At 47.3% G+C, this 23,525-nt stretch overlaps 2 protein-coding genes and 2 pseudogenes across 2 annotated transcripts; 2 read left to right on the top strand and 2 right to left on the bottom strand.

The window, feature by feature from the left end:
* The first annotated feature begins 1,167 nt into the window (after positions 1-1,167).
* LOC112894979 (receptor-like protein EIX2) lies at positions 1,168-4,158 on the top strand. The gene has a single exon (XM_025962832.1). It carries the CDS (start codon positions 1,234-1,236, stop codon positions 4,111-4,113), a length of 2,880 nt encoding a protein of 959 aa, XP_025818617.1. The 5' UTR covers positions 1,168-1,233; the 3' UTR covers positions 4,114-4,158.
* Positions 4,159-13,282: 9,124 nt separating this feature from the next.
* LOC112894662 (receptor-like protein EIX2) lies at positions 13,283-16,398 on the bottom strand. The gene has a single exon (XM_025962435.1). The coding sequence runs from the start codon at positions 16,353-16,355 to the stop codon at positions 13,560-13,562; it is 2,796 nt and encodes a 931-aa protein (XP_025818220.1). The 5' UTR covers positions 16,356-16,398; the 3' UTR covers positions 13,283-13,559.
* A 1,661-nt stretch (positions 16,399-18,059) lies between these two features.
* Positions 18,060-20,678, bottom strand: LOC112892486 (annotated as a pseudogene).
* A 249-nt stretch (positions 20,679-20,927) lies between these two features.
* LOC112892487 lies at positions 20,928-21,700 on the top strand (annotated as a pseudogene).
* The last annotated feature ends 1,825 nt before the right edge of the window (positions 21,701-23,525 follow it).

The following is a 23,525-nucleotide window of genomic DNA, read 5'->3' on the forward strand; positions in this document are numbered from 1 at the left end:
TCCGTTCTGTGAAAAGCGCAGTACTGGCGTTTGAAAAAAATTCTAAAAAGTTGGATTTTAATTACCTGCCTAATTAAATGTGCCTAATTAAGTGATTTGATCTGCATACCAAAACTAACCGCATATGGCAAACAAACAAGGGTATATGAGTTTTTTCATACCACCAATAATCTGTGTGAAAAAAGATTAGAATTGCGGGACGAAGTGAGTAGTTACTATAGTTTACTTTAGTTGCGTCATATCAAACGGGAATTTTACCATTTAGGAGTATTAAATAAAATATGTTTGCAAAATTTTTTTGTACAGATGGATGTTAATTCGCAAGACGGATTTAATAAGTCTAACTAATTCATAATTTGCTATAGTGATACTATAGTAACTATAATCATAGCTTAATATCGCTCATTAGTTTTATAATTAGATTTTATTTAATATTTTTAAATAACAAGATTATCTGGTATGGCTAAAATTTAATCATTCTAATCAAACATCTTCGAACGGTAGCCGATGTTCTGACAAGTCCACCAGACACCAGTTCACCACCGAGATGCCAAAAGTCCAAAAGTACGGCGGCCGCTCGAACCATTCGTTTGACTGTTGCCTAAAGTGAGGCCGGCTGTCAACAAGAGTCCAAATGCACGACCGATCGCTCGACTACTTTCGCTGACTGATGCAGTGAGCCAGTGACCTCAAGGTCCGCCTGAAGCCAACGAATGGGTCAACAAGGACGTCTACATAGTTTTTCAAAAAAAAAGTCTACTAGACTCGTACCATGTGTACCAACAAACAGCCCCTTTACCACAGCTTTCTAAGTGCTTTAAAACACTTCGCATGACAAAAAGATATTTTTCTAGAAGTTTTATCATGAAGTTGTTTCCGATTTACACTGGGAAGGAGAAGCTGGAAATTGAAGCTTCGTCCAGCTTCTCCTGCGGACCCACGTTTCGTCAAAAAATTTTGAAAATAATTTTAACTTTACTAGAGAAGCTGGTTCATGAGCTGTTTTAAATAAAGCTCAAACTATGCTTCATGAGCTGTTTTAAAAGAAGCTCAACCTATGCCAAACGGACCAGAGTGAAAGAGTCCAAGCTTACGTGCTGCTCCAGCCTTGTACCTTTTCCCTTTCATAAACAAATTACAAATAGCCGAGAAACGGAACACTCTGAATCCTAGTACTTCTGACGATCGAGCAGACTATTTTCACCTAGCAATTGCAACAAAAACACAGTACAAATGGCCGAGCGAAATCTCCTCCATGTTCTGGTTCTCCTAACAGCATGGTTCCTTCTTCTGTTCCTCGAAATCCAACCTACCGCTGCGGCGCCGGCAGCTCCGGTTACCAGGAGGAGCATCCGCTGCGTCCCCCACGAGCGGGATGCTCTTCTCGCCTTTCGGGCCGGCCTCACCGATCCTGACGGCTATCTGTCGTCATGGCGAGGCGAAGACTGCTGCCGGTGGAAGGCCGTCCGCTGCAGCAACCGCACCGGCCGTGTCGTGCAGCTCAGGCTCCGGAGCTTGGAGGACGTCAACTCAAGCATCGGATTCCGGGGAGGTCGGAGGAGCTCGCCCTTGCTAGAGTTGAAGAGCTTGAGGACACTGGACCTTCGCTTCAACAACTTCGACGGCGCGTCTGTCCCGGAGTTCGTCGGCGGCCTCAGGAGCTTGAGGTACCTCTACATCTCCAACTCGAAGTTCGGCGGGTGGGTGCCGCCGCAGCTTGGCAACCTGTCCAAGCTGCTCTGCCTTGATCTGAACACAGTCAATGGCGATGCCGATATCTACTCGGCCGATCTGGCATGGTTGTCACGCCTCACGGCACTGAAGTACCTTGATCTGAGCAAGGTGAACCTCAGCAAAGCGACTGATTGGGCCCATGTGGTCAACAGGCTTCCTTCCCTTGTCACACTTAATCTGCGCTTCTGTGAGCTCCAAAATGTCATTCCATCACCAGTGCATGTTAATCTGACATCACTCCAGCACCTTGACCTTGGGGGTAACCATTTTAGCTCATCACTTGGAGCAAAGAACTTACTTTGGGACCTACCTAGGCTCCTTGACCTTGACATGGGGATGTGCGGCCTCCAAGGATCAATACCTGAACAGGTGGGAAATATGACGTCGATCACAAGGTTAGATCTTAGTGACAACAACCTAACTGGAACCATACCGACAACCTTCAAGAACCTGCACAACTTGGAAGAGTTGAGTCTATATGGAAATAACATCAATGGGCCTGTTGCGGTATTACTGGAAAGACTGCCTACTGAAAACAGGCTACAAGAGTTATTGTTGTTTGAAAACAGTTTGAGTGGGAATCTGCCGAATCAGCTTGGACATCTTAGAAATTTGACCCGTCTTGATCTTAGTAATAATGGGCTTTCAGGAAATGTACCAACTGGGATATCAGAGCTGACAAAGTTGACAGATTTACTGCTCGGTTTCAACAATCTTGAAGGCACAATCACTGAAATGCATTTTGCTAAAACAGCCAGTCTAAGCAATCTACAGTTATGTGACAACTCATTATCTATGGTGTTCCAACAGAGCTGGGTACCTCCATTTAAACTAGTGGTAGCTGACTTCCGGTCTTGTAATCTAGGGCCTAAATTTCCAGAGTGGCTAAGGTCACAGAATAGTATATATGCTCTTGCTATATCGAATACAAGCATAGCTGGTCCAATACCTCATTGGTTTTGGATTACATTTTCCAGGGCAGGACATTTGGATTTGTCAAGAAATAAAATCAGTGGTAGGCTATCACCAGAGATGTTCGGAAAAATGGAGGCAGGTACTATGGATTTTAGTGGTAACTTTTTAGTCGGTTCCATTCCAAAGCTTTCTCCAAAATTAGAATACTTGGACCTCTCCTTAAATAATTTGTCAGGTCCGCTACCATCAGATTTCACGGCACCAATGTTATCAGCGCTTATTCTCTTCAGAAATTCACTCTCCGGCAGAATTCCTTACACATTCTGTCACATGAAAGAAATAGAATTTATAGACCTGTCAGGAAACCTACTAGAAGGGCCCTTCCCCAACTGCAGGGAGCAGTCAAACACAGGAAATTTGACTAAGCAACTAAAAGTGCTGAACTTGAACGGCAACAATCTTTTTGGAGAATTCCCAGTATTCCTCCAGAACTGTCCAGAACTGTTTTTGCTTGATCTGGCAAATAACCAATTCTATGGGAACCTGCCAATATGGATTGCGGATAAGTTACCGTCATTGGCATTTTTAAGTTTGCGCTCAAATCTGTTTTTTGGAGGCATTCCTCTACAGCTTGCCAGCCTTAAGGATCTTCAGTATTTAGACATTGCACACAACAATATTTCAGGCACCGTTCCAGAATCATTTGTGGAGTTCATAGCTATGACTCGCAGTCCTGCAGACAATGACTCGCTTTCAGATTATAATACTTATGGAGAGAGCTTTGATGAAGTAGATGTTGTTCTTCCTTATGCTGATACTTTATCTGTGGTTACAAAAGGACAACAGCTTGGATTCACGACAGAGATCATGTACATGGTAAATCTTGATCTGTCGTGCAACAGCCTGACAGGGCAACTTCCAAGCGAAATTGGTAAGCTTGCCGCGCTGAAAAGCTTGAACCTATCATGGAATCATCTCAGTGGGATCATCCCTGGCAGCATTGGTCGACTACATGCACTGGAATCACTTGACCTGTCTCACAATGAATTATCTGGTGAAATCCCGACAACTTTATCGGAAATAACATCGTTGAGTCACTTGAACCTATCCTATAATAGTCTGAGAGGGAAGATACCATCAGGGAATCAACTGCAGGCACTTGATGATCAAGCATCCATTTACATCGGCAACCCTAGTCTCTGCGGTCCTCCTCTCTCAAGAAATTGTTCGGAAACTGATTTCACTCCAGCTGCTCCAGAAGGACACAAAGAACGAGGTGATACGATTTCCTTTTTCCTTGCCATGGGTTGTGGATACATAATGGGGCTCTGGGCAATCTTTTGTCTCTTCTTATTTAAGCAGAATTGGAGAGCTGTTTGTTTTGCGTTCTCTGACCACCTGTATGATCGGGTTTATGTGCAAGTCGCTCTGGGCTGGGTTTTCTTGACACGGAGAAAACTTTAGCAGCTGATAGGTGATAACAACAGCACCTGGTGGTTCTTCGCTCTCCATCTCACGTACATGTAGATTTCATGCACTAGCAATTATATCTTCGATAAATTTAAGTTTGCTTTCAGAAGTATGTATATTTTTTTACAGAGATCAGGATCAGCACAATAATCACCCTATAACTTTTTGAGAATGTTTGAAACAATGCTCTATTGAGCACCTCTTGCCGAGCTTCACTAAATTCAGGTCAGCGTTCTTTCTAGAGCTGGAGTTAGGGGCTGTTTGAATCACCCGACTAAACTTTAATTCCGGTCACATCGGATATTTGATACTAATTACAAGTACTGAATATAGACTAATTACAAAACTAATTGCACAAATGGAGCCTAATTCACGAGACGAATTCATTAAACCTAATCTTTTATTATATTAATAATAGAGTGTTAAAAAAAGGCATCATGTTCATCGAGAGGGTCTAGAAATTTTCACGTTAATCTAAAAAGAAGAAGGATTTGCACCGTTAAATTTTATAAAGATCTAACGGTCCAAACTAACTTAACAGTCCATATCAAATACGATTAATAAGTAGCTAATTTCGGATTTAAAAAATAAAGGAAAATAAGGACATGACCAAAGTGTACATGCCAACTATGTTTAGTAAATAGCTAAATTTAGAACTAAAACATAAGAAAATTAGAACTTAACCAAATAGTTCATGTGGAATATGATTAGTAAATAGCTAAATTTAGAATTATAAAAATAAAAAAATATCAGTATTAGACTTGATAAAAAGGATAGCAAAATAGCTAAATTCGAAATTAAAAATATAATAAAATTAGCAGTTGATCAAAAAATTCATATCGAATATGACTAATAGATAGATAAATCCAAAAATTTAAATATAGAAAATTAGTAGTTAATTTGTATAGTGATTAAGAAGTAAATAGAAAGGAAATAGCTAAATAAATAGTATAGGTCGAATACAAATAATAAAAAAAATACAAACTTGAGTTGATGATTACTCTTATTAGCCCCATCACCAAGTTGATGATGATTACTCTAACATGGATTGCATTGTCTCTGTTACCAAAGCATGACGATCACCACTAGAGACAACGAGAAGCATCGAGATGGTGGTGTTTTGCTATGTAGCATTATCATTTGTTGATGGCCGAGAGTTAAAAAAAATTTAAAAGAGAAGAAACCATAGATGATAAAACTACTGTGGAGTAATGATGCGAGATTTAGAACAAAGCTTCTTGAATACACCACAAAATATAACGAAGAAAAAATAATGATTGCACCTGGCACCCATGTCTGGTCCATTAGGACAAAACCATTACAAAGATACGACTAAATAAAACTATTTGCATTCATTTCTTTTAAAGTAAAAAAGATCCAAATGTTTGGGGAAAAAGCTATGTACCCGTGCTATTTGCGCAGGTAGTTAGTCCATAATTTGACAGTTAATATATGCTAATGATGGATTATTTAGGCTTAATAGATTCATCTCGTAAATTAGTCTTCATTTATTCAATTACTTTTATAATTAGTCTATATTTAATATTTCTAATTGGTGTTCAAACGTCTGATGTGACGGGACTAAAGTTAGTCACCGGATCCAAACACGACCCTTATAGTAATGTTTGGTTTGAATATTTGGCAGTGGAGTTGAACTTTATATATGGAGTGGAGTGCTTAAAAAAGGACCGCCTAATTTCGCTGTTGTGGACAAACAGCAAAGCAAGGCTCTAGAAATCTGAGACTCTGAGAGCCGGGAGCCTCCTGGCACTGCCTTCGGCACACTCGCGGTCACGGTCACTGGTGATTGGTGAACAGGTCTAGAGAAACGACATGGATGCCAATGGGGCAAGAAGTTTTTCGGTCTTCCCTGTTTGAGGACTTGTCTAGTGCGGTACGCGGCATTGTGGCCCACAACCAGGCTCGTGTTGTACGCAGCGGATTTGAAGCCAAAGTCGTCATGGACTAGTGCCAATGACGCTGATCAATTCGAGTAGGGCCATGCGTACAAGACCTTGACTTGCGGAGTGTTAGCCATTCACACTGCAAGTTAGATCTGGATAAAAAATTCATAGCTCATTAACTTGCTCGGCTGGAGGCTAGCTCGGCTTGGCTCGAGACACTTATTAATGAGCGAGAGCAAGCTGGCATCTCAGCTCGTTTATTTAACGAGCGAGCTCGCGAGCTTAACGAGCTCGAATAAATGTTAACTGGACCAACAATACCCCGAGGGAGGACTCCTTTGGCCTGCTACGGCCCCGCTTGAGCAGTCATCGAAAGCCTGGTGGCCGCCGCATCGAGCAGCCGTCCAGGGGATTCACCGGTGCCGGCGGCGGCGGCGCACACGGCACCACCACTCTCCGCCTGGCCCCCTCCGTCGTCCGCGTCTCGGCTCCAATACGCGCCCTGCCGCTCCTTGCTGTCTGTGCGGCCGTGGCGTCCGCAATGGAAGCCACCTCGATGAAGACGCGCAGACGAGCAGCGCAAGCAGCTACCGGCCACCTGTGTTCGTGGAGTCCGTGACGATCGGCAGCTACAACAGCTAAGAGATCCTCCGCTGGGAGGTCGATGCTTTTGTGTTGGTCCTGTGTTTCCTTCGCATTTCTTAATCGAAATGATGTTCCACTGTTCCCTTCCTTTCTTCCTGATTCACTCGCAAGATTCTCCTGCCCTTTGGAACTGAAACTCCCAAATTTACCTTTTCCGTTTATTATCCCTTTGGTTGCTGCAGCTTGTGCTAGATTCAGCGCCATTGCTCGCAGCGTGGCATTCCGGCCTTCGCCCTCGCAGCCTCTCTCGCAGCACGGCCGACCGACCTCACCCACCGCAGCCTCGCGTCCTCCGGTCCATAGGGGTGGGAAGGACTGAAATTTTAAATTTTAGTCTAGATAATAATCTAAAGGTCTGACTTTAAAAGGATTAGACTCCAATCTTTTATAATTTTAAATTATAAATTTTTTATAATTTTAATTTAAAAATATATAAGAATTAAATTGGAATGTGAATTAAATTAAAAATATATAAGAATAAAGTTGGAGTTACTGGGATCACGATAGTTACCACCCGGTCCCTCTCCCTCCAGCTCGCGAGCTTAAACAACTAGCTCGAGCTACAGGGAGCCGAGCAACGTTTCATTATCTAAACGAGCTGAAACCGGTTCGATGTCCACACCTACTGCAACTTAGTTTTATTTGTATCTAAAAATACGACATCAATCCTCGCAAAAAAAAACGACATCAACAAATTAGATATTCTGATTTTATAACATTTTGATAAGAGAGACTCATACACGGTTACCTAGTTTTATTTATAGCTCAAATATCCTTAATTGCTATGACAGTATTGGACACTGCGTAACGAAACTTTGCATTTATAATAACCTAAAGGACACTGTCAAAAGCCAAAAAGTAGCCTCTCTTCCTTAAGGCGAGGCCTAGGGTCCTTTGGCTCAATGGGAGATGGCGGCGACAACCTGCTTGCGGGTGTTTTTGCTGAGCTGGTTTGGAGGGAATGGTGGAAAAAAATGAAGGAGGTATGTTCGTGTAATTAGTGGCATATATTGATGGATAATTACCTCACAATTTTTAGGGACTGTTTGGATCCTCTTATTTTGGAGTAATTGAAATCTATTTAATAAATTAGGTTATTTGGCATATAATTTGACATTCCACCACTTTCCAACCACTTTCAAAAGTTTAGATATAAGGCTATCCTAAATTAATAGGATGAGAAATAAAAATTGATTCTATACACCATCAAACTATGTTTTTATTTCGTAACTTATATCATGCTTTTTGGCTCACACTTTCAAAAATATAGCGCATAAGTATTTCACTCATATTATACAAATACATTCTATTAATAAATTTATATCTAAATTATGATTATAGGATGGAATTCAATTCTAAAATTCCGAGCGTTCGGAACAGAGGAATAGAGCCGCCGTTCCTCTGTAAAAGTTTCCGCTGCTTCACAAAACGCAGGAAAAGAAACATCCAATCCGAGCTCAATTTTTCGCTAAGGCCCGATGCAAGTGAAACGAGGATAGAGCGAATAGAAAGGATTAGCACTGGTGCGGCGAGTCGGAACAAGTAATTGGATAGCCGTTGACGACGGTGCCGCCAAGTCGCCGCTCTGGTTGAGCTGTGCCGTCTGCCTGAGCAGCTCACCGGCGGGTGTCCCCAGCTCGCTACCCTCCGTTGCCCATCGATTCGATGGAGGCTCGCGCATGCCAAGCTCGATGGCTTGCATGCACCCCGCACCCGCTTGCTGGTGGCCGCCCTTTATGCTACTGCTTGGACCAGAAGAGAGAGACTCAGAGAGTGGGGACTGAATAGCAACCGGAGACGGATCAGAGCAATGAGAGTATAAGAACAGTAGGAAAGGATGAGGGGTGCCGTGATTTTTGTCCGAGTACTTGGAAGGTGGGACCCACCTGCAAAGGCTTAGAGGAGACAAGCATTCAATCATTTCACAAGTTAATTATTAATTAATCAAGTGTTATGTAATATTACCATTTTAATCTTTATATATGTTAATATGATTCTACTGTATGGATTCCCGTGTTCCAAACGCCCCCTCCTATTCATTTCCTTTGTTTTTCTTTCCTCGGTTTTGCCTCTACACCTATACTCAATTCCAGTGTTTTTACTCATTCCTGTGTTTTCTATTCCTCCATTCTAAATAGGCCCTGAATTTATTCCATGAATAATTAGGTAAAGGATTGAACAATTCTGTTATACTCCCATTGATGTTGTTTTCGAACAAATATAAGTCTGTCAAATTACAAAGGTTTTTCAGGTTTGAAGGTATCATACCCATAAGGTTGTTTCCTGATAAACGAAGGTGCACCATGGAGGTCATATTCCCTAACTCATAAGGAAATGGGGCCGTGCAATTGACTGAATGAGACATCAAGCTGCTTAAGGCTACACAAATCCCAACCAGTTGGGTGCGATACGCTTGTGGAAATTGTTATCCGAAATGCTGAGAGATTCAAGAGGTGTCGGATTTGAGTGCAAAAGAGAATCAGGGCTGGCGCTAAGCTCACAGAAAGAAAGATCAGGGCTTTCAAGAGAAGGAAGCTTGTTAACCACAAAAACCCAGTTTGTGATGGTACTGAGGTTGACCCAGCTCATATCAAGGTGCTGAAGGCAAGATAACCGTGACAGCCAGGTGATATCCATAGAATGAGTGTCACCAAAAATGGAATCAAGGTTCAAGTAACGCAAGTTGGAGAGGTTACCCAGCTGTGGTGGTATCCTTCCAACAAAGCTCGACGGTGACAGGTCAAGATATCTCAAGCCATGGAGGGAGCCCAAGAACTCCGGTATTTGCTCCTTGTTTTTTTAGTTTTTTTAGGTTGGTTGGGGGGGGGGGGCGGCATCCCCACCTAAATTTCATTTCGGAGGACTTTTGAAAGCTAAAATTTTTACAATATGGATCTTCAGCAACTTAGGAAAAACAATAGGAGGTGAGAATATAACACAAACACCATGGAACAAACAGAATACAACAGGGAAAGAGGTACACAACTCGCTAACTAACCAAAGAAAAATCATATCACAAGCTGAAAACGACCACCAATTGTCGATTAGTGCCACCACCGAGCAACATACTTACCAGCTACATTGTGACCATTGTATTCCCTGCACCGCTCCTTGTAGCTACTCCGCTCCACCGTGCCCCCGTCTGAGCGACCACCCAGCAGAATGGGGACTAAGAGTGGTGAAGAGCTAGCACACAAACCACAGTTCACTGGACACGACGACCTCCTTTGAAATTGATGGTGACACATACGCCACATCCGGCCTCCACATACAGCCATTCAGCGCCATCAAGTGGAGGAACCCACGAAGGGGAATGATAGAAGCGGTGGAAACACCATCCGGCAATTGATTTAGTAGCACCACCAAGGAGAATGCCGACGAAGCAGAGGCGCCATAGGAGGACACTTGCCGAACCATGATGGTAGCTAACAACCGGTGCTAGCCTCACCAATGAAGAGTCAGGAGAAGGTAAAACAAGTGTACCTGCAGTAGGCGGCAGACCTCCAAAGACAGTGCCTACAAGTAGGATACGACACGAAGATGCCGTTGCTATTTGCTCAGTAGAGTAGAATTTTCACCCGGAGATCTTGCAGGAGGAGCACGACAACACCTTGAAGGCAAACAGCGCCAATTAACATCATCGTTGTCAACTCGGAGAGGCGGGCATAGCTTTCACCAAGCTCTCTTGCCCTACATGCCGCAAGCAGCTGCAACATCACACCAGCATCCACCCAGCACCGCTGGGCAGGAGGGGCCTGTCCCTGCGAGAGAGGCGCCTAGAGCCAGGGGCTGCCGCTCCGTAGCGAGTGCCCCAACTCGATAGTCAGTGCGCTCGAGGAAGCGGACCGGGCGCCATGCATGCGCAGGGGACGCCGTCCATGGCCAGACCCACGCTAGACGTGACCGGGTCCGGAGGCCCCTCGTCGCTGTCGGTCCCCACGCAGATCCGGAAGGACCGGATCCGCCGTTCAGAAGCCCAACTCGCACTCCACCAGGGGAGGCCATGGCCGCCGGTGAGCCCAAGGAGCAGGGTGTAGAAGAGAGGAAACCGCAGAGGGGAGGGGGCAGATCCGGTCGGGCACGGTGTGAATCTGGCCTACACCGACCCGAAACGCTGGTTGTCGGCACCGAAGCTCGTTTGATTGCCAAGCTTATTCTCGAGTTGAGGGAAAAAGAACACCATGAGAAAAGGGCTCGTGAGAGGAGGCCCTGCCGCCGCCATCCTTGAGCCCGGGCGGACTTCCACGTGGAGGGCTCTCCGACGGCGGCGAGGTGGAACGAGGGAGGGGAAGAGGCTGTGGACGGCTGCGGCGGTCCGCCCGGGTCGCTCTTTGGGAGAAGTCCCCAGCACCATGTGATTGGTCTCTGCTATTTCCGGCCTTTCAATTGGTCTGCAGGTACTGTTCTTCATCGATGTGATTGGTGTGGCATGAAAAGATTGGCGAAGAAAATTCTCCCGGAATGCTTCTGGTTGTCCTCTGGTGTGCATGCAATTTCCTAGTTGCTACCGGTGATGTGTGCCTGCAAAGACTGAAAGGACGCCGGTGAACCTTTGTCTTTGATTGCAGGGATTTGAAATTAAGCGGGAACAGTGATAGATGGATCGGAGAAATGTAGCACACCAGAACGACGACTTCAAAGACCTGGAGTCCCAATCGATGGCGACGTCCATTGACAAATATGGCTAAGCTTTATTTTTGTAGCATTTTCGCGCAGAGCTAACAAAGCGTTGAAGTCACTAACAATAGCTTGCGATACAGCCATGACACATGACCGCCCTTGCGTGAACAAACGACAAGAACAGTGTCACGGAAAGGATCAGGACGAATCAATGAAGAAGGAGCAGGCGAGCAGTCATTTTGCGATAGCTTGCCTCTTCTCTCTCTCTCTCTATCTCTTTGGCTATTTGTGCCCTGAAATCAAAACTAGGTTGCGATAGCACATAAGCTTGGTATCTCTATACAAACTAAGCTTGAACCAACCTGTATGAACTGGTTGTAAAAGTCTTGTTGACTTGCATCCTTGCTTGACCTGCAAGTCAACAAAACTACAAAAGTAGTCAGAGTGAGCAGGCAACCGGGGCTGTACGTTTTGCCTTTTGACAGCCTCTTTGACTTCTTCTCGGACAGCTACAATATTGTAAAAAGGTGATCTTAAGAGAGTAAAATAATTTTAAGATGGGCAAAATATATTGTTAAGATGCACCATAGCTTAAAATGCACTGCAAGCTTGTGGTCGACCGCAAGAAATAGAAAAATATTTTTCTCTCTCCGCTTTCTTGGTAATCCCATCCTCTCCCGCCCGTGTACTATCGGTGCTGTTTTTTTTATTTTTTTCTCTGTGATATGGGGCCCACCTTAAAGCTTGCTTTTATTAGCTATACATATTGTGGAAAAATCGTTAACTATTGCTCATCTGATATGGTCCTACTTCTATTGTCTGGTTGAACCGTAAGCATTGTCCTTGCCCACAGTAGATTGGTAGTCGGTGTGACAGGATATACTGGATGTCGACTTCCACATCGGTTCGATCTCCACTCTAACGCATTTGGCAGCAGTCCGCATAAAACCACTTGAGTGCTAAACCACGGGGGATTAGGTGAATCCACAACCAGTAAGAAAGGTTGGGAAAATGAGAGAAGAAAGAAGAAAGCTAAAATAGATTATTTTACTTATGTTGACATCCTAATACTTAAGGCATCGTGCTATCATGATGTGTAGTCTCACCTGTCAAGCCAAGGTTCTAGGCATGACATGATCCTCACTGGTACAGTCCAAAATTTATCGTGCTATGCCCTACTTTAGCTCGTGCCGATGTACAATATTATCTAACGGAAGTCGAAAGTGGTGGCACAACCGATCTAACTGAACTGAAGGGATTCTATTGGCAGTTCCACGTCGGCAGCACGCCGCTTGACTTGCCGGAAGAAGACGGATACTATGGCGGTTGAGTATTGGCAATGGCAAACCTGGCAGGGTGGTTCCAGCATGACGCGCGGTGGGGCGGGTTAAGCTTTAGGAGATGATGACGTGCGTCTGGTCACTGGTCAGTCCAGAGGGAGACCGGGAGACAAGCAGTACTGACTTGGGAGGCTTGTGTTAGAACTAAATTAACCATAAATAGGATCTTTGCTTAGCCTAATCATAACCACTAATTAATCTTAATGCGGAATTAATTACTTAAGGACTAACCAGAACCTTTAGATGCCATAGATTGCCTATGTAGTCGTAGCAGTTATTGATGTAGATGAAGTAGACGTTATCTTCACCAGATTAGGAACTTCTAGCTCCTAGTTGATGAAGATCTTGATCTAAAAGTCGATGAACAACCTCCAGATGTAGACGTTGGTCTTCCAGCCCCTCCAGTGCTCTAATTGATTGGCGTTTCTGCTAGTCGCGAGATTAGACTAATTAGGGTTACAGAGGGTACCCCTCCATCTCATATTTATAGTGCTGTAGGGCCGGGGCTGAGTCCTAGTTGGTTATGTTAGGTGCACCGGCTGATCACAGCGTGAAACTGATTTGTGTTATATCTCTTACATGTGGACTTATTTGAAAATAAAGATCTTGGGTGTTATCCCGATATCACAAAATTCCAACAGCTTGGTCTGGCGGTGAGCAAGTAAAAACAAGAACTTTAATACAAAACATACGGGGAGCATAGTTCAAGATAATGGCATATCATGCTACCGCTAATCAACTACGTGATTGGAGATTATTGGCGCACACACGGACATCTAATGTTTAATGACAAAGCAGCCGCATGCTTGCTGCTTTACAAGGCTGGTATACTTCAGCTTGTTGTTACACGGCAGACCACATTAAAAAGGAAACAGAAACAAAAACAATAAAACAGGGTTCAAGAATAATTATGCGAGACGGAAGAAAAACCTCATGTCTCTTCGTCTCCACGTTTCCTTAGAAAGGCAGCCTTGCTGGTAGCCACTCGCACATAAACCTTGTCGTAAAGCTGGTCCAATAGCTGAAAGTAAGCAATCCTCCATGTTTTCATGAACAACATTGCACAAAATCCACTCCAGAGACCCATCACGAATCCCATGCTCATGCTGAGGTACAAATATGATCGGCCACCTTCATGCTCCTGACTGACATTTGGATTTGTCCCATTCACTGAGCAATAGTTGAGAAGTGGAGGCCCACAAAGTCCAGGATTGCCAATGTACATGTACTGATTATTCAGTGTTTGCAGCTGTTGTCCTGAGGGGATTCTTCCTGATAAATCATTGTAGGACAAGTTCAGGCAGCTCAAGAATGATAGATCTGATAAACTTGAGGGGATTTCGCCACTCAAATAATTGTAAGACAGATCAAGAGATTCCAATTCCCTTAAAACACCAATATCATCTGGAATTGGTCCACTTATTTGGTTGTTAGAGAGATTCAAACTCCGAAGTCCCTTGAGTAAAGATAGTTCCTTCGGAATGTATCCGGTGAAACTGTTACTTGACATGTCAATCAACACTACATGTTGAATAAGTTGATGTGTATAGTTAAGCTCTCGATCTTTTATGAATGTTGATATGCTGTCAGTACTATAATTGTTTTCACCTGTGCCATACGAATGTACCATGGCTGTCAGCCTTGCTAGGGATGAAGGTAGACTACCTGATATGTTGTTGTGCGCTATGTCCAGATAATGAAGTCCAACAAGCATTGTTAACTGTTTAGGAAGGTGACCATGAAACATATTTGATCTTAGAATCAACACCTCTAGGTTTGGCATTTTATCTGCTATCCATGTCGGCACGACTCCAAAGAACTTGTTGTGCGAGAGGTCAAGAAATCTTAAATCTCTGGCATTTTGAACGAAACGAGGGAATTCACCAGAAAGATTGTTATTTTTCAAGTCGACCATTTGCAATAAAGAAGTGTCTCCTGAACATTGTGGAGAATCCCCTGTTAGCTGATTGTTTGACAGGTTTATTTCGAAGAAATTATAACATACATATGTTGGGATGGCGCCTGTGAAATTGTTGTTGTAAAGAAGCAAATTCATTAGGTAGGGAGCTGTCAAATTTGCTGGTAACTTCCCCGTTAAAGAGTTTCTGGAGAGATCCATTTCTCTTATGAATGGCAGCTCCAAATTTGCCGGCAAATCACCACTGAGTTGATTTCTTGATAAGTCCAAGCTGAAAGCATTAGAAACCACAACCCAAAACCAGTGTGGCAACACATCATTTATCCTTGTGCTTGAAATATCAAGGTTGCGTATGCCGGTTTGGCATCTCAGCCACGCTGGAAATCGAGGCCCCATGTCACATGACCCAAAATGTCCTTCCGTTAATCTGAATGGAGGCACCCAACCTTCACCGAAGTCCAATTTCAGTGAATTGTGTGAAAGCTTTAGATATTCAAGGTTCACCAGACCTGCAAAAAGATCTTTTGAAAGCACACCGCTGAAGTTATTCAGGCCAAGGCTGAAGTAAGTCAAATTACTAAGTGCTCCAAGCCCACGCGGTACATCACCAGTCAGCATATTCTGAGAGAGATCAAGATAACTTAGACTCCTCATGTTACCCATCCCAAAAGGTACAGGACCCACTAGCATATTCTGAGAGATGTCAAGGTAGCTGAGATTGGTTAGATTTCCTATCCAAACTGGCAGCTGCCCAGTCAAATTTGCACGACTCAAGTGTAGCTCACGCAACTTGCTCCATGAGCACGCTGGTAATCTCTCCAGCATGTCCCCTTTGATGTCGTTGAAACTTAATGTCAGTAGCTGCAAATTACATAGATTTTTCAAGGTCATCGGCATGATACCTGACAGTTCATTGATATCCAAGTATAAGACCTCAAGGGAGGACATGTTTCCCAGTTCATTAGGGATGGGCCCAAACCAGTCACAAGCACTGAGACGTAGCTCCTTGAGGGTAGTAACCTTCCAAAACCAGTTGTGTTGCAGCAAAGAGTAAAATGGATTTCTGGATAAATCAAGGACCTCAAGATGTGTCAAGTTCAAGTGGGGTAGAGCAGATACTGTGCTATTGAGACCACACTCAATCAGGGAGATGATTTTCAGATTAGGCAGCATGTTAACCATGCGAACCCAATCCCCTGCAAGACTGAGGTCCACCCCTCCCATGTCGAGACTCTCTAATGATGAGAGATGCCGCAGCCATGAGAGCCCTGACACTTTCAGATCATAATATCCACTCAGGTTAAGGTACTGCAAGCGAGAGAGGTTACCGAGCTGCGGGGGTACGCTCCCCGAAAACCCCGCGTCTGAGAGATCGAGGTACCTTAGGTTGCTGAGGCTGCCCAGAAACAGAGGAATGTTTATGAAGTTGAAGTAATTGGAGCTCAGGTCTAAGTATATCAGATGGTGTAAGGTGGCCAGGGAGGAGCTCATCCCACTTCTCAGCATCATCATTTCAGAAGAGTTCTGGCACCTGAGGTCAAGCCTGACGACATGGCCGATTCGGTCCCTGCACCTGACTCCCTTCCACTGGCAGCAGTCTTCGCCCCGCCATGAGGAAAGACGGCCAGCAGGGTCCAAGAGGCTTTCCTTGAAGCCGAGGAGCGCGTCGCGCTCGCTTGCGACACAGCCACCGCCGGAGATCGCCCTTCCATGAACAGGGAGCGACGACAGTGCCTGGGTCACAAAAAGGACGAACACGAATATCGCAGCAGCTTCTCCTTGGAGAAGGAGCAGAAGGGGAGCGGCCATTTTGGTAGCCTTGTTCTTTCCTTCTTCTTTTTCTTGGTTTTTATTGCTTGACTATATTCTGTACGCGAAATGGAACCTAGTAGATCGCTATTTATGCTTGAATGATGAGTACGCAAGCCAAGTCGTCTCTTGACCCATTCGTTATCGAGCTTCCGCCTTGTAGCTAATTTTCTTGGTACAAATCTGCGCTTTCGTGTACACGCATGACTGAACAATTTAATTATAAGCCCAAGAAAGTGAAGCGAGCGGCCCTCTTTTAGACTTCGAGTGCATCACGACCTTGACTTTCAGATCCGCCGTGTATGCCTGGTTGTGGGCCACCAGTGACCGTGCTCGCGGAGTGTGCCAAAGGCAGTGGGCCGGGAGGCTCTCGCATTTTCAAGGCCCGTGCGTTTAGGAAACATCCATAGCTAGCTAGCTACACACCCGAAAAGAAAGAAAAAAAGTTGTATGTCTAACAGCCCAGGTATTTTTTGGCCTCCTAGCACCCAAACTATATAACTCCACGAAACCGGTTATACTACAGGAAACCCCTGCACTCGATTCACACGAGAATACGAGATCAAGATTCAAGTCAAGATGCATGGAGACGAGACGAGGAGTGGTGGAGCGTGCGAGCGATGCAAGCACGTGCATGTACATGTACTGACGGAGACGGACTGACCGCGCCGCATCCTGGGACGAGGATGGTGGCGGCGTCGCCCGGGCAGCGTCCCGGACTTGGCGAGCTCGACGACGGCCGCCGTGGGCTGGCCCAGGTCCCACGGCGTCACGCCTTACTCCCAGCACGGGCTCCACCCATCTGCGCACGACACGAGCGCGCACGAGTCGGAAATGGTTTGCATCGATGCGCAGATGGCAAGCGGCGATGTGCCTTTGGAATATTCCGGGCCGCCTATGAGCTGCCGCACGCGGGCCACCGCTGGGGTTGAGGCGTCCAGGACCTGGCCGCCGGCGACCGCCGTGGATGCATGCCATGGACCGTCCTACGTTTAGTCGAGTGACTATCAAGTATCTTTGCCTAACAATCAATGGCGTGCATGAGGTTGCGAGTGTGGCGCTACTAGCTAGTGTACTTGTAGTGTGCTCAGCTCAATACTGCACTTGTACTAGAGGACGAGGCTCGTGTGTTCTCCATCGATCGATCACTTCGTCGTCTCGCCGGCCACCACACGTCCCCTGTGTGGTGTGGCCGGTGGCAGCTTGGCCGGCGCCCCAGTACCAGGCTCTCTTCTCCTCTCCTCTCTTTTCCTCTCCTCGTCACAATAAATTCATGGTCATGGCACAGACTACACATGGAGAATAATTGCATTGGGTGACTAGTCGCGAGGGCAAAGCATCATCCTCCCCAGAATCCAACTTCACCACAACCACCCTTCGGCTTCTCACCCCACGATGTTTAAGTTGCGCAAGAAAAAAAAAAAGATAAACTATGAGAGGTTCAGATCATGACAGGATGAACAAACAGAGCCTATCTCTTCATTAGCATTGCAAGGCAATTCAAGCTAGGGAGTAGAAGTGATACACATGTTACTACAAAAGTTCAAAGGCATTCCTCCGTGAAGACTATAAAACATCTTCTCAAAGGAGGTAAAGGCCAACATGCTGGCTGGCAAAACAGTCGTGACCGCCATTTTTACTATGACATGCTACTACGTGCTATTACACAGAAATTTCTGGTACTGATTAGTTAATCATTGACAACTACATCTGCATACGGACACCTGAGCCTGTATCTTGCATCACATTCACGAGCTCTGCAAGCATCTGATAGATAGACAACGAGTCTGGATGAGACATGTCTCTTGCAACGAAGGCGTGGACCTCGTTCTTGACCTCAATCCAGCTCTCACCGGCTTCCTCCTTCACCCCCGCTTCGTCCATCCTCCGCCGCACCCTCCCAGCGTCCCGCCATTATCCGTGCATCGCGTAGATGTTCGACATCAGCACGTAGCTCGCAGGGTCTCGTTCCGAGAGCTCCATGAGCCTGTCTGCGGCGAGCTTTCCCATATCCAGATTCATGTGCAGCTTGCACGATGCTAATATTGTCTTCCAAATCAACACATCAGGCTCGAACGGCATCTTCTCAATCACGCCCAGTGCCTCATCGAATCTGCCATTTCGACCCAACATGTCAATCATGGGAGGCGGTCGGTATGATACCGTATTGATTGGTCATTAGTCTGAAGAACATCTCCCCTTCCTTCACCAGAACTGCATGATTGCACCCTACCAAGACTCCGAGAAATGTTGAATCGTCTGGCTTGCAACCGCTGGAACACATCTCACGCTGAATACCTCCAGTGCCACGTTTGCATCTCCATGCTGCGCGAAACCATGAATCAGTGAGTTCCAAGAGGTGACATCATGAAGATTCATGACATCAAATGCAAGCTTTGCTGATCCAATTTGACCACACTTGGAGTACATGTTGATCAGTGCATTCCCAGTACAAATTTTGGAGCCAAACCCCACTTTCAGTGCCAGCAATGAAACTGCATTCCTTGATCCAGCAATGCCAGGTCTGCACAAGAACTCAGACCGCTAGAGAAGGCATAGTCATTCGGTGTGAAACTTTGTGAATGCATCTTAGACAGCAATTCTACAGCCTTCTCACCAAAACCATTCTGGAAGTTGGCAGAAATAGCAGCCGTCCAGCTAACAAGGTCAGGATTTTCAATCTTGTCAAGCACAGCCTCGAGTTCTTCTGCAAGACCACTTCTACCATACATAGAGAGTAAAGCATTTGATACTCGAATATCTGTCATTAAGTTGCGCTTGATGGCTGAGCAGTGAATTTGACGCCCCAGACCAACGGATCCACAAGCACCAAGAGCAATTGAGAATGCATACTCAGTTGGCTCCACGCCCTCTGAACTCATCTCGCTGAACACTCGCAGTGCATCTTCCAACCGTCCATCCCTAACGCACAGCTGCATCATGGAACACCATGCCACCACGTTCTTGGAGTTGAGTTTTTGAAACACCAACTTTGCCATGTCAGAGTCACCATTCCTTGAATAGAGATCGATCAGTGCACTTGATGCATACACACTCTGCAAACCCATTGCCTTGACCATGTACCCATGAATCTGCTCACCGAGAACTCGCGGGCACGCTGCCAGAATGCTCGTCATCGTGTGCTCGTTCGGCTGCAACCCCGCCTCATCATCTGACAGAGCAGCTCCACAGCCCGTGCGAACTCACCGTTCCTGCAGAGCGCCGAGACGAGCGAAGTGTACCCCACGACGTCCGGCGACTCCATCCGGCGGAACACCTCCTCGGCCGCCCGCAGAGAACCGCACCTCGAGTAGAGCTCGACGAGGCAGCTCCCGATCCAGGCGTCCCTCGCGAGCCCCGCCCGCACGGCGAGCGAGTGCACCTGCTCCCCGAGGCCGAGCGCGCCCGCGGCCGCGCACGCCGCCAGCGCCGCGTTGCACGCAAAGTCGTTGGGCACGACGCCGGACTCCAGCATGGCCACGAACATCGCCGCGGCCGCGTCGGGGCGCCCGTTCCGCGTGCACCCGGAGATGTCCGTGGTCCAGGACACGACGTTATTGCGGGGCATCCGGTCGAACAGGTCTAGGGCGTCCGCCAGCCTCCCGGACTTCATCAGCCCGTCCAGCCGCTTGCAGTCCAGAAGGACGTCGGCCGGCTCGGCGCTGCGCCCGTTGTCATCCGCCGCGGAGCGACCACGCACGCGGGCTGCCGCCGGAGCCAGCGCGGCCCCGCGTGCTGGCACCAGAGCCGCCGCTCGCCTTGCACGCTCGGGGAAGCCGAAGCCGCGCGGGCGTGCGAGGGGGGTGCAGCTCGAACGCATGGGCTACCAGCGCCGCGCTCAACTCGCGCCCCTCCGCGGGGGCCTCAGCTCGCACGCGCGGGCTGCCGGAGCCGCGCTCGCCTCGGGGGGCCGCAGCCTCGCACGCACGGGCTGCTGGAGCCGCACACGCCTCTCGAGGGGCGGACCCGCTGCTCACCTCGCACGGCGCCAGGATCCTTCCTTTGGCATCCTCATGGAACTTGATTTGGCAAAATCGATTTGTGCTCAGGAGGTTTGATTGGGCACTGCCGCACCGAGAACGTCTGCCTCGCCAAGTTCGAGCACCACAGCAGCTCGTCTTCGCCGCGATGACGACGACGCCGAGAAATACGTCGAGGAGTCCGCACGCCTCGCTAAGCTCGAACAACAACAGTTCGCCGCCGCCGTAGCAGACTCACCGAGCTTCTCGTGGGCGAGCTGGATCAACGCCTCGACCCACGAAGCTGCAGCACTTGCAATCCGCTTGGGCCTTGGGAACACGCAAAATTGGCTGGAGGACATCCTTCAAATGTGGCTTTTGCTGGTAGCCACTGAAAACAACATCTCTTTGCCGCCAAACACCCCCGAGAAACAACAGCCTCTCTGGTGAATTCCCTTTATTCCTCCAACACTACCAGCAACTCATATTCCTCGATCTATCATACAATCGATTTTTCTGGACTTTAGACCCAGGGATTGGGAATAAGCTACCATCTTTGGCATTCATGCGGTTAAGACACAGTAAGTTTTGCGGTCACATTCCGTTGGGGCTCATGAATCTGATTAATCTTCAATATATGGACCTTGCCTACAATAACTTATCAGGCATCGTACCAAAATCTATTGTTAACTGGAAGGGGATGGCTCTAAGAGACGAAAAAGATGATGCAATGGATTATGGGATCTCATTTGTTACAAATGCAATGGTGGAATATAATGACAATTTCACTGCAGTCAAAAAGGGTCAAGAACAGCCATATACAGGAGAAATAGTCTATATGGTAAATCTGGATTATTTATCTTGTAACAACTTGAACTTGTTGCACTGAACAACTTGAACTTGTCATGGAATGCCTTCAGTGGAAAAATTCCTGGAAAAATTGGTGACTTGGTACAAGTAGAATCCCTCGATCTATCACACAATGAGTTATCCAGTGAAATCCCCACAAGCTTATCAGCTCTCACATATTTAAGCCACTTGAACCTGTCGTATAACAATCTATCAGGAAAGATACCATCTAGCAATCAACTGCAAGTACTCGATGATCAGGCATCAATCTATATTGGCAACCTAGGCCTTCGCGGTCCTCCTCTCACAAAGAAATGTCCTGAAATGAACTTGACCCCCGCAGCTCCAGAAGATCACAAGGATGGAAGCGATAACATTTTCCTTTTCCTCGGCATGAGTTCCGGATTTGTGATGGGCCTCTGGTCAGTCTTCTGCATCTTCTTGTTCAAGACAAAATGGAGAAATGTTTGCTTCACATTCTACGATACATCATATGACTGGGTTTATGCGTGGCTGTGGCTTGGCTGTCCTAGCTGACAAGAAAAATGGATACTAGGAAGTAGGAACTGAATCAGAACCAGTTGCTCCTGAAAGTTCTCCCTTTGCAATTTGGGGACTTTAGTATGTATCAATTTTGCAGTACTTGTACTACTCATGAATACAAGTGATCTTTAGCATATTCAGGTGTTGATTTTATTATCATAGATAGGGGCTCTGCGCTTACTACCCTATTTTCCCGTTTCTACAGCGGCAGTACATTAAAATTTCGGTGAGAGATAAATCCGAGCAGCGGGCGTACCTGGAGACAATCAGAGGGAGGATCGCCGTGTGATCAGATTGCAGACTTGAGCACCCCTACTAAGGGTGTGTTCGTTTCTCTCCAGAGACCTCTAAAAAACACTCCTATAAATTAGAGGTCTAAACATTTTAGACCTCTAATATTTAGAGGGCTGTTCGTTACAGCCCTCTAATGTGAGTAAATTTACACTTTTACCCCCCTTCTCACCTTCTCTCTCTGCCCTCACCTGACTCCTCCTTCCTGCTCCTTACACCTCTCGATACCTCCGCCTCTCCCGCCTCCGCTCCCCTCCAAGCCTCCAGGCCTGCGACCGCGCGGCCGCCGCGGGGCCTGGCACCGCCGCCGCCGCCGGCGCGCACCCGCTGCAGTGCCGCGCCCTCGAGCTCTGCTTCTAGGTGGCGCTCGACAGGCTGCCGGCCGCGGCCTCGGCGGCCTCCGCCGCGGCGCAGGGGAGGACCAGGGGCGGCGGCGCGGCGCGGGGAGGACCAGGGGGCGGCGGTGCGGGGGGAGAGAGGGGGCGGCGGCGGCGGGGAGGACCAGGGGGCTGCGGCGCGGGGGAGTGGGGGGAGAGAGGGGCGGCGGCGCGGCGTGGGGAGGACCAGGGGGCGGCGGCGCGGGGGGGGGGGGGGTGGGGGGGGAGAGAGGGGGCGGCGGCGGCGCGGGGGGGGGGAGCAGGGGCGGTGGCGCGCGGGGAGGAGCAGGGGGCGGCGGCGTGGGGGGTGGGGGGAGAGAGAGGGGGCGGCGGCGGCGCAGGGGGTGGGGGGAGAGAGAGGGGCGGCGCGGGGGTGGGGGGCAGCGCTGGGAATCGCGACCGGATTAGAGTGCTCGGTGGCTCTAAAGAAATGCGACCTCTAAAGGCACCGTACTCGCTCGGTTAGTGGGCCGTTCGGTACCGACCCTCTAAACTTTAGAGGTTTCGGGCTTTAGAGGCCGGAAACGAACGGGCCCCTAAGTTGGTCTCTAGCTGGCCACTCAGATCAGCTAGCGAGGTTCAAACGCTCAACGCCCCCATCCTGCAACGAATCGCAGCGGAAAGATAGGAATATTGCTAGCGCCAAATGTCTCCTCCGGAGAGGTACCCGCAGACTTGCAACAGTTAACTACACGATGCACTACAACCGGAAATGGCATCGAAGGAATGTTCCAGAAGGAAGGTAGTTCAGGTGTCGTACGTGCTTCCTGAGGAGGCGAGGCCAAGCAGGGGAGCAAGCAGTAGCGTTGAGACTTAGAGCGTTCTGTGGCGTCCGTGGAGGGCATGCGCACCTTGACAGACACCGGGCTAGGATGGCATATTGGATTTTGCCATCCCAAACCCGTATCTGTGAAAACTATTAGGTAGATCCATATCTATAACAAGTATAAAATTTGTTCAAATCCGAACCCATCAAATTAAAAGGTACCCACGGGTCATCCATGACCGATAAATTTCTCTACATATTGGTTGCACCCTTGGCATGATAGAAACTTATCAATGATTAATACGCGCATATTCTTCTTATTATCAATTATACTTCAATTTAAACACACTTAAGAGAGACAATACATTTATCTAAATAATAAGCC

The sequence above is a fragment of the Panicum hallii genome, chromosome 5 (assembly GCF_002211085.1).
Source record: "Panicum hallii strain FIL2 chromosome 5, PHallii_v3.1, whole genome shotgun sequence".
NCBI lineage: Eukaryota > Viridiplantae > Streptophyta > Magnoliopsida > Poales > Poaceae > Panicum > Panicum hallii.

Coding starts and splice junctions, on each gene's coding strand:
- LOC112894979 (XM_025962832.1), top strand. CDS start 1,234: ATGGCCGAGCGAAATCTCCTCCATGTTCTGGTTCTCCTAACAGCATGG.
- LOC112894662 (XM_025962435.1), bottom strand. CDS start 16,355: ATGGCCGCTCCCCTTCTGCTCCTTCTCCAAGGAGAAGCTGCTGCGATA.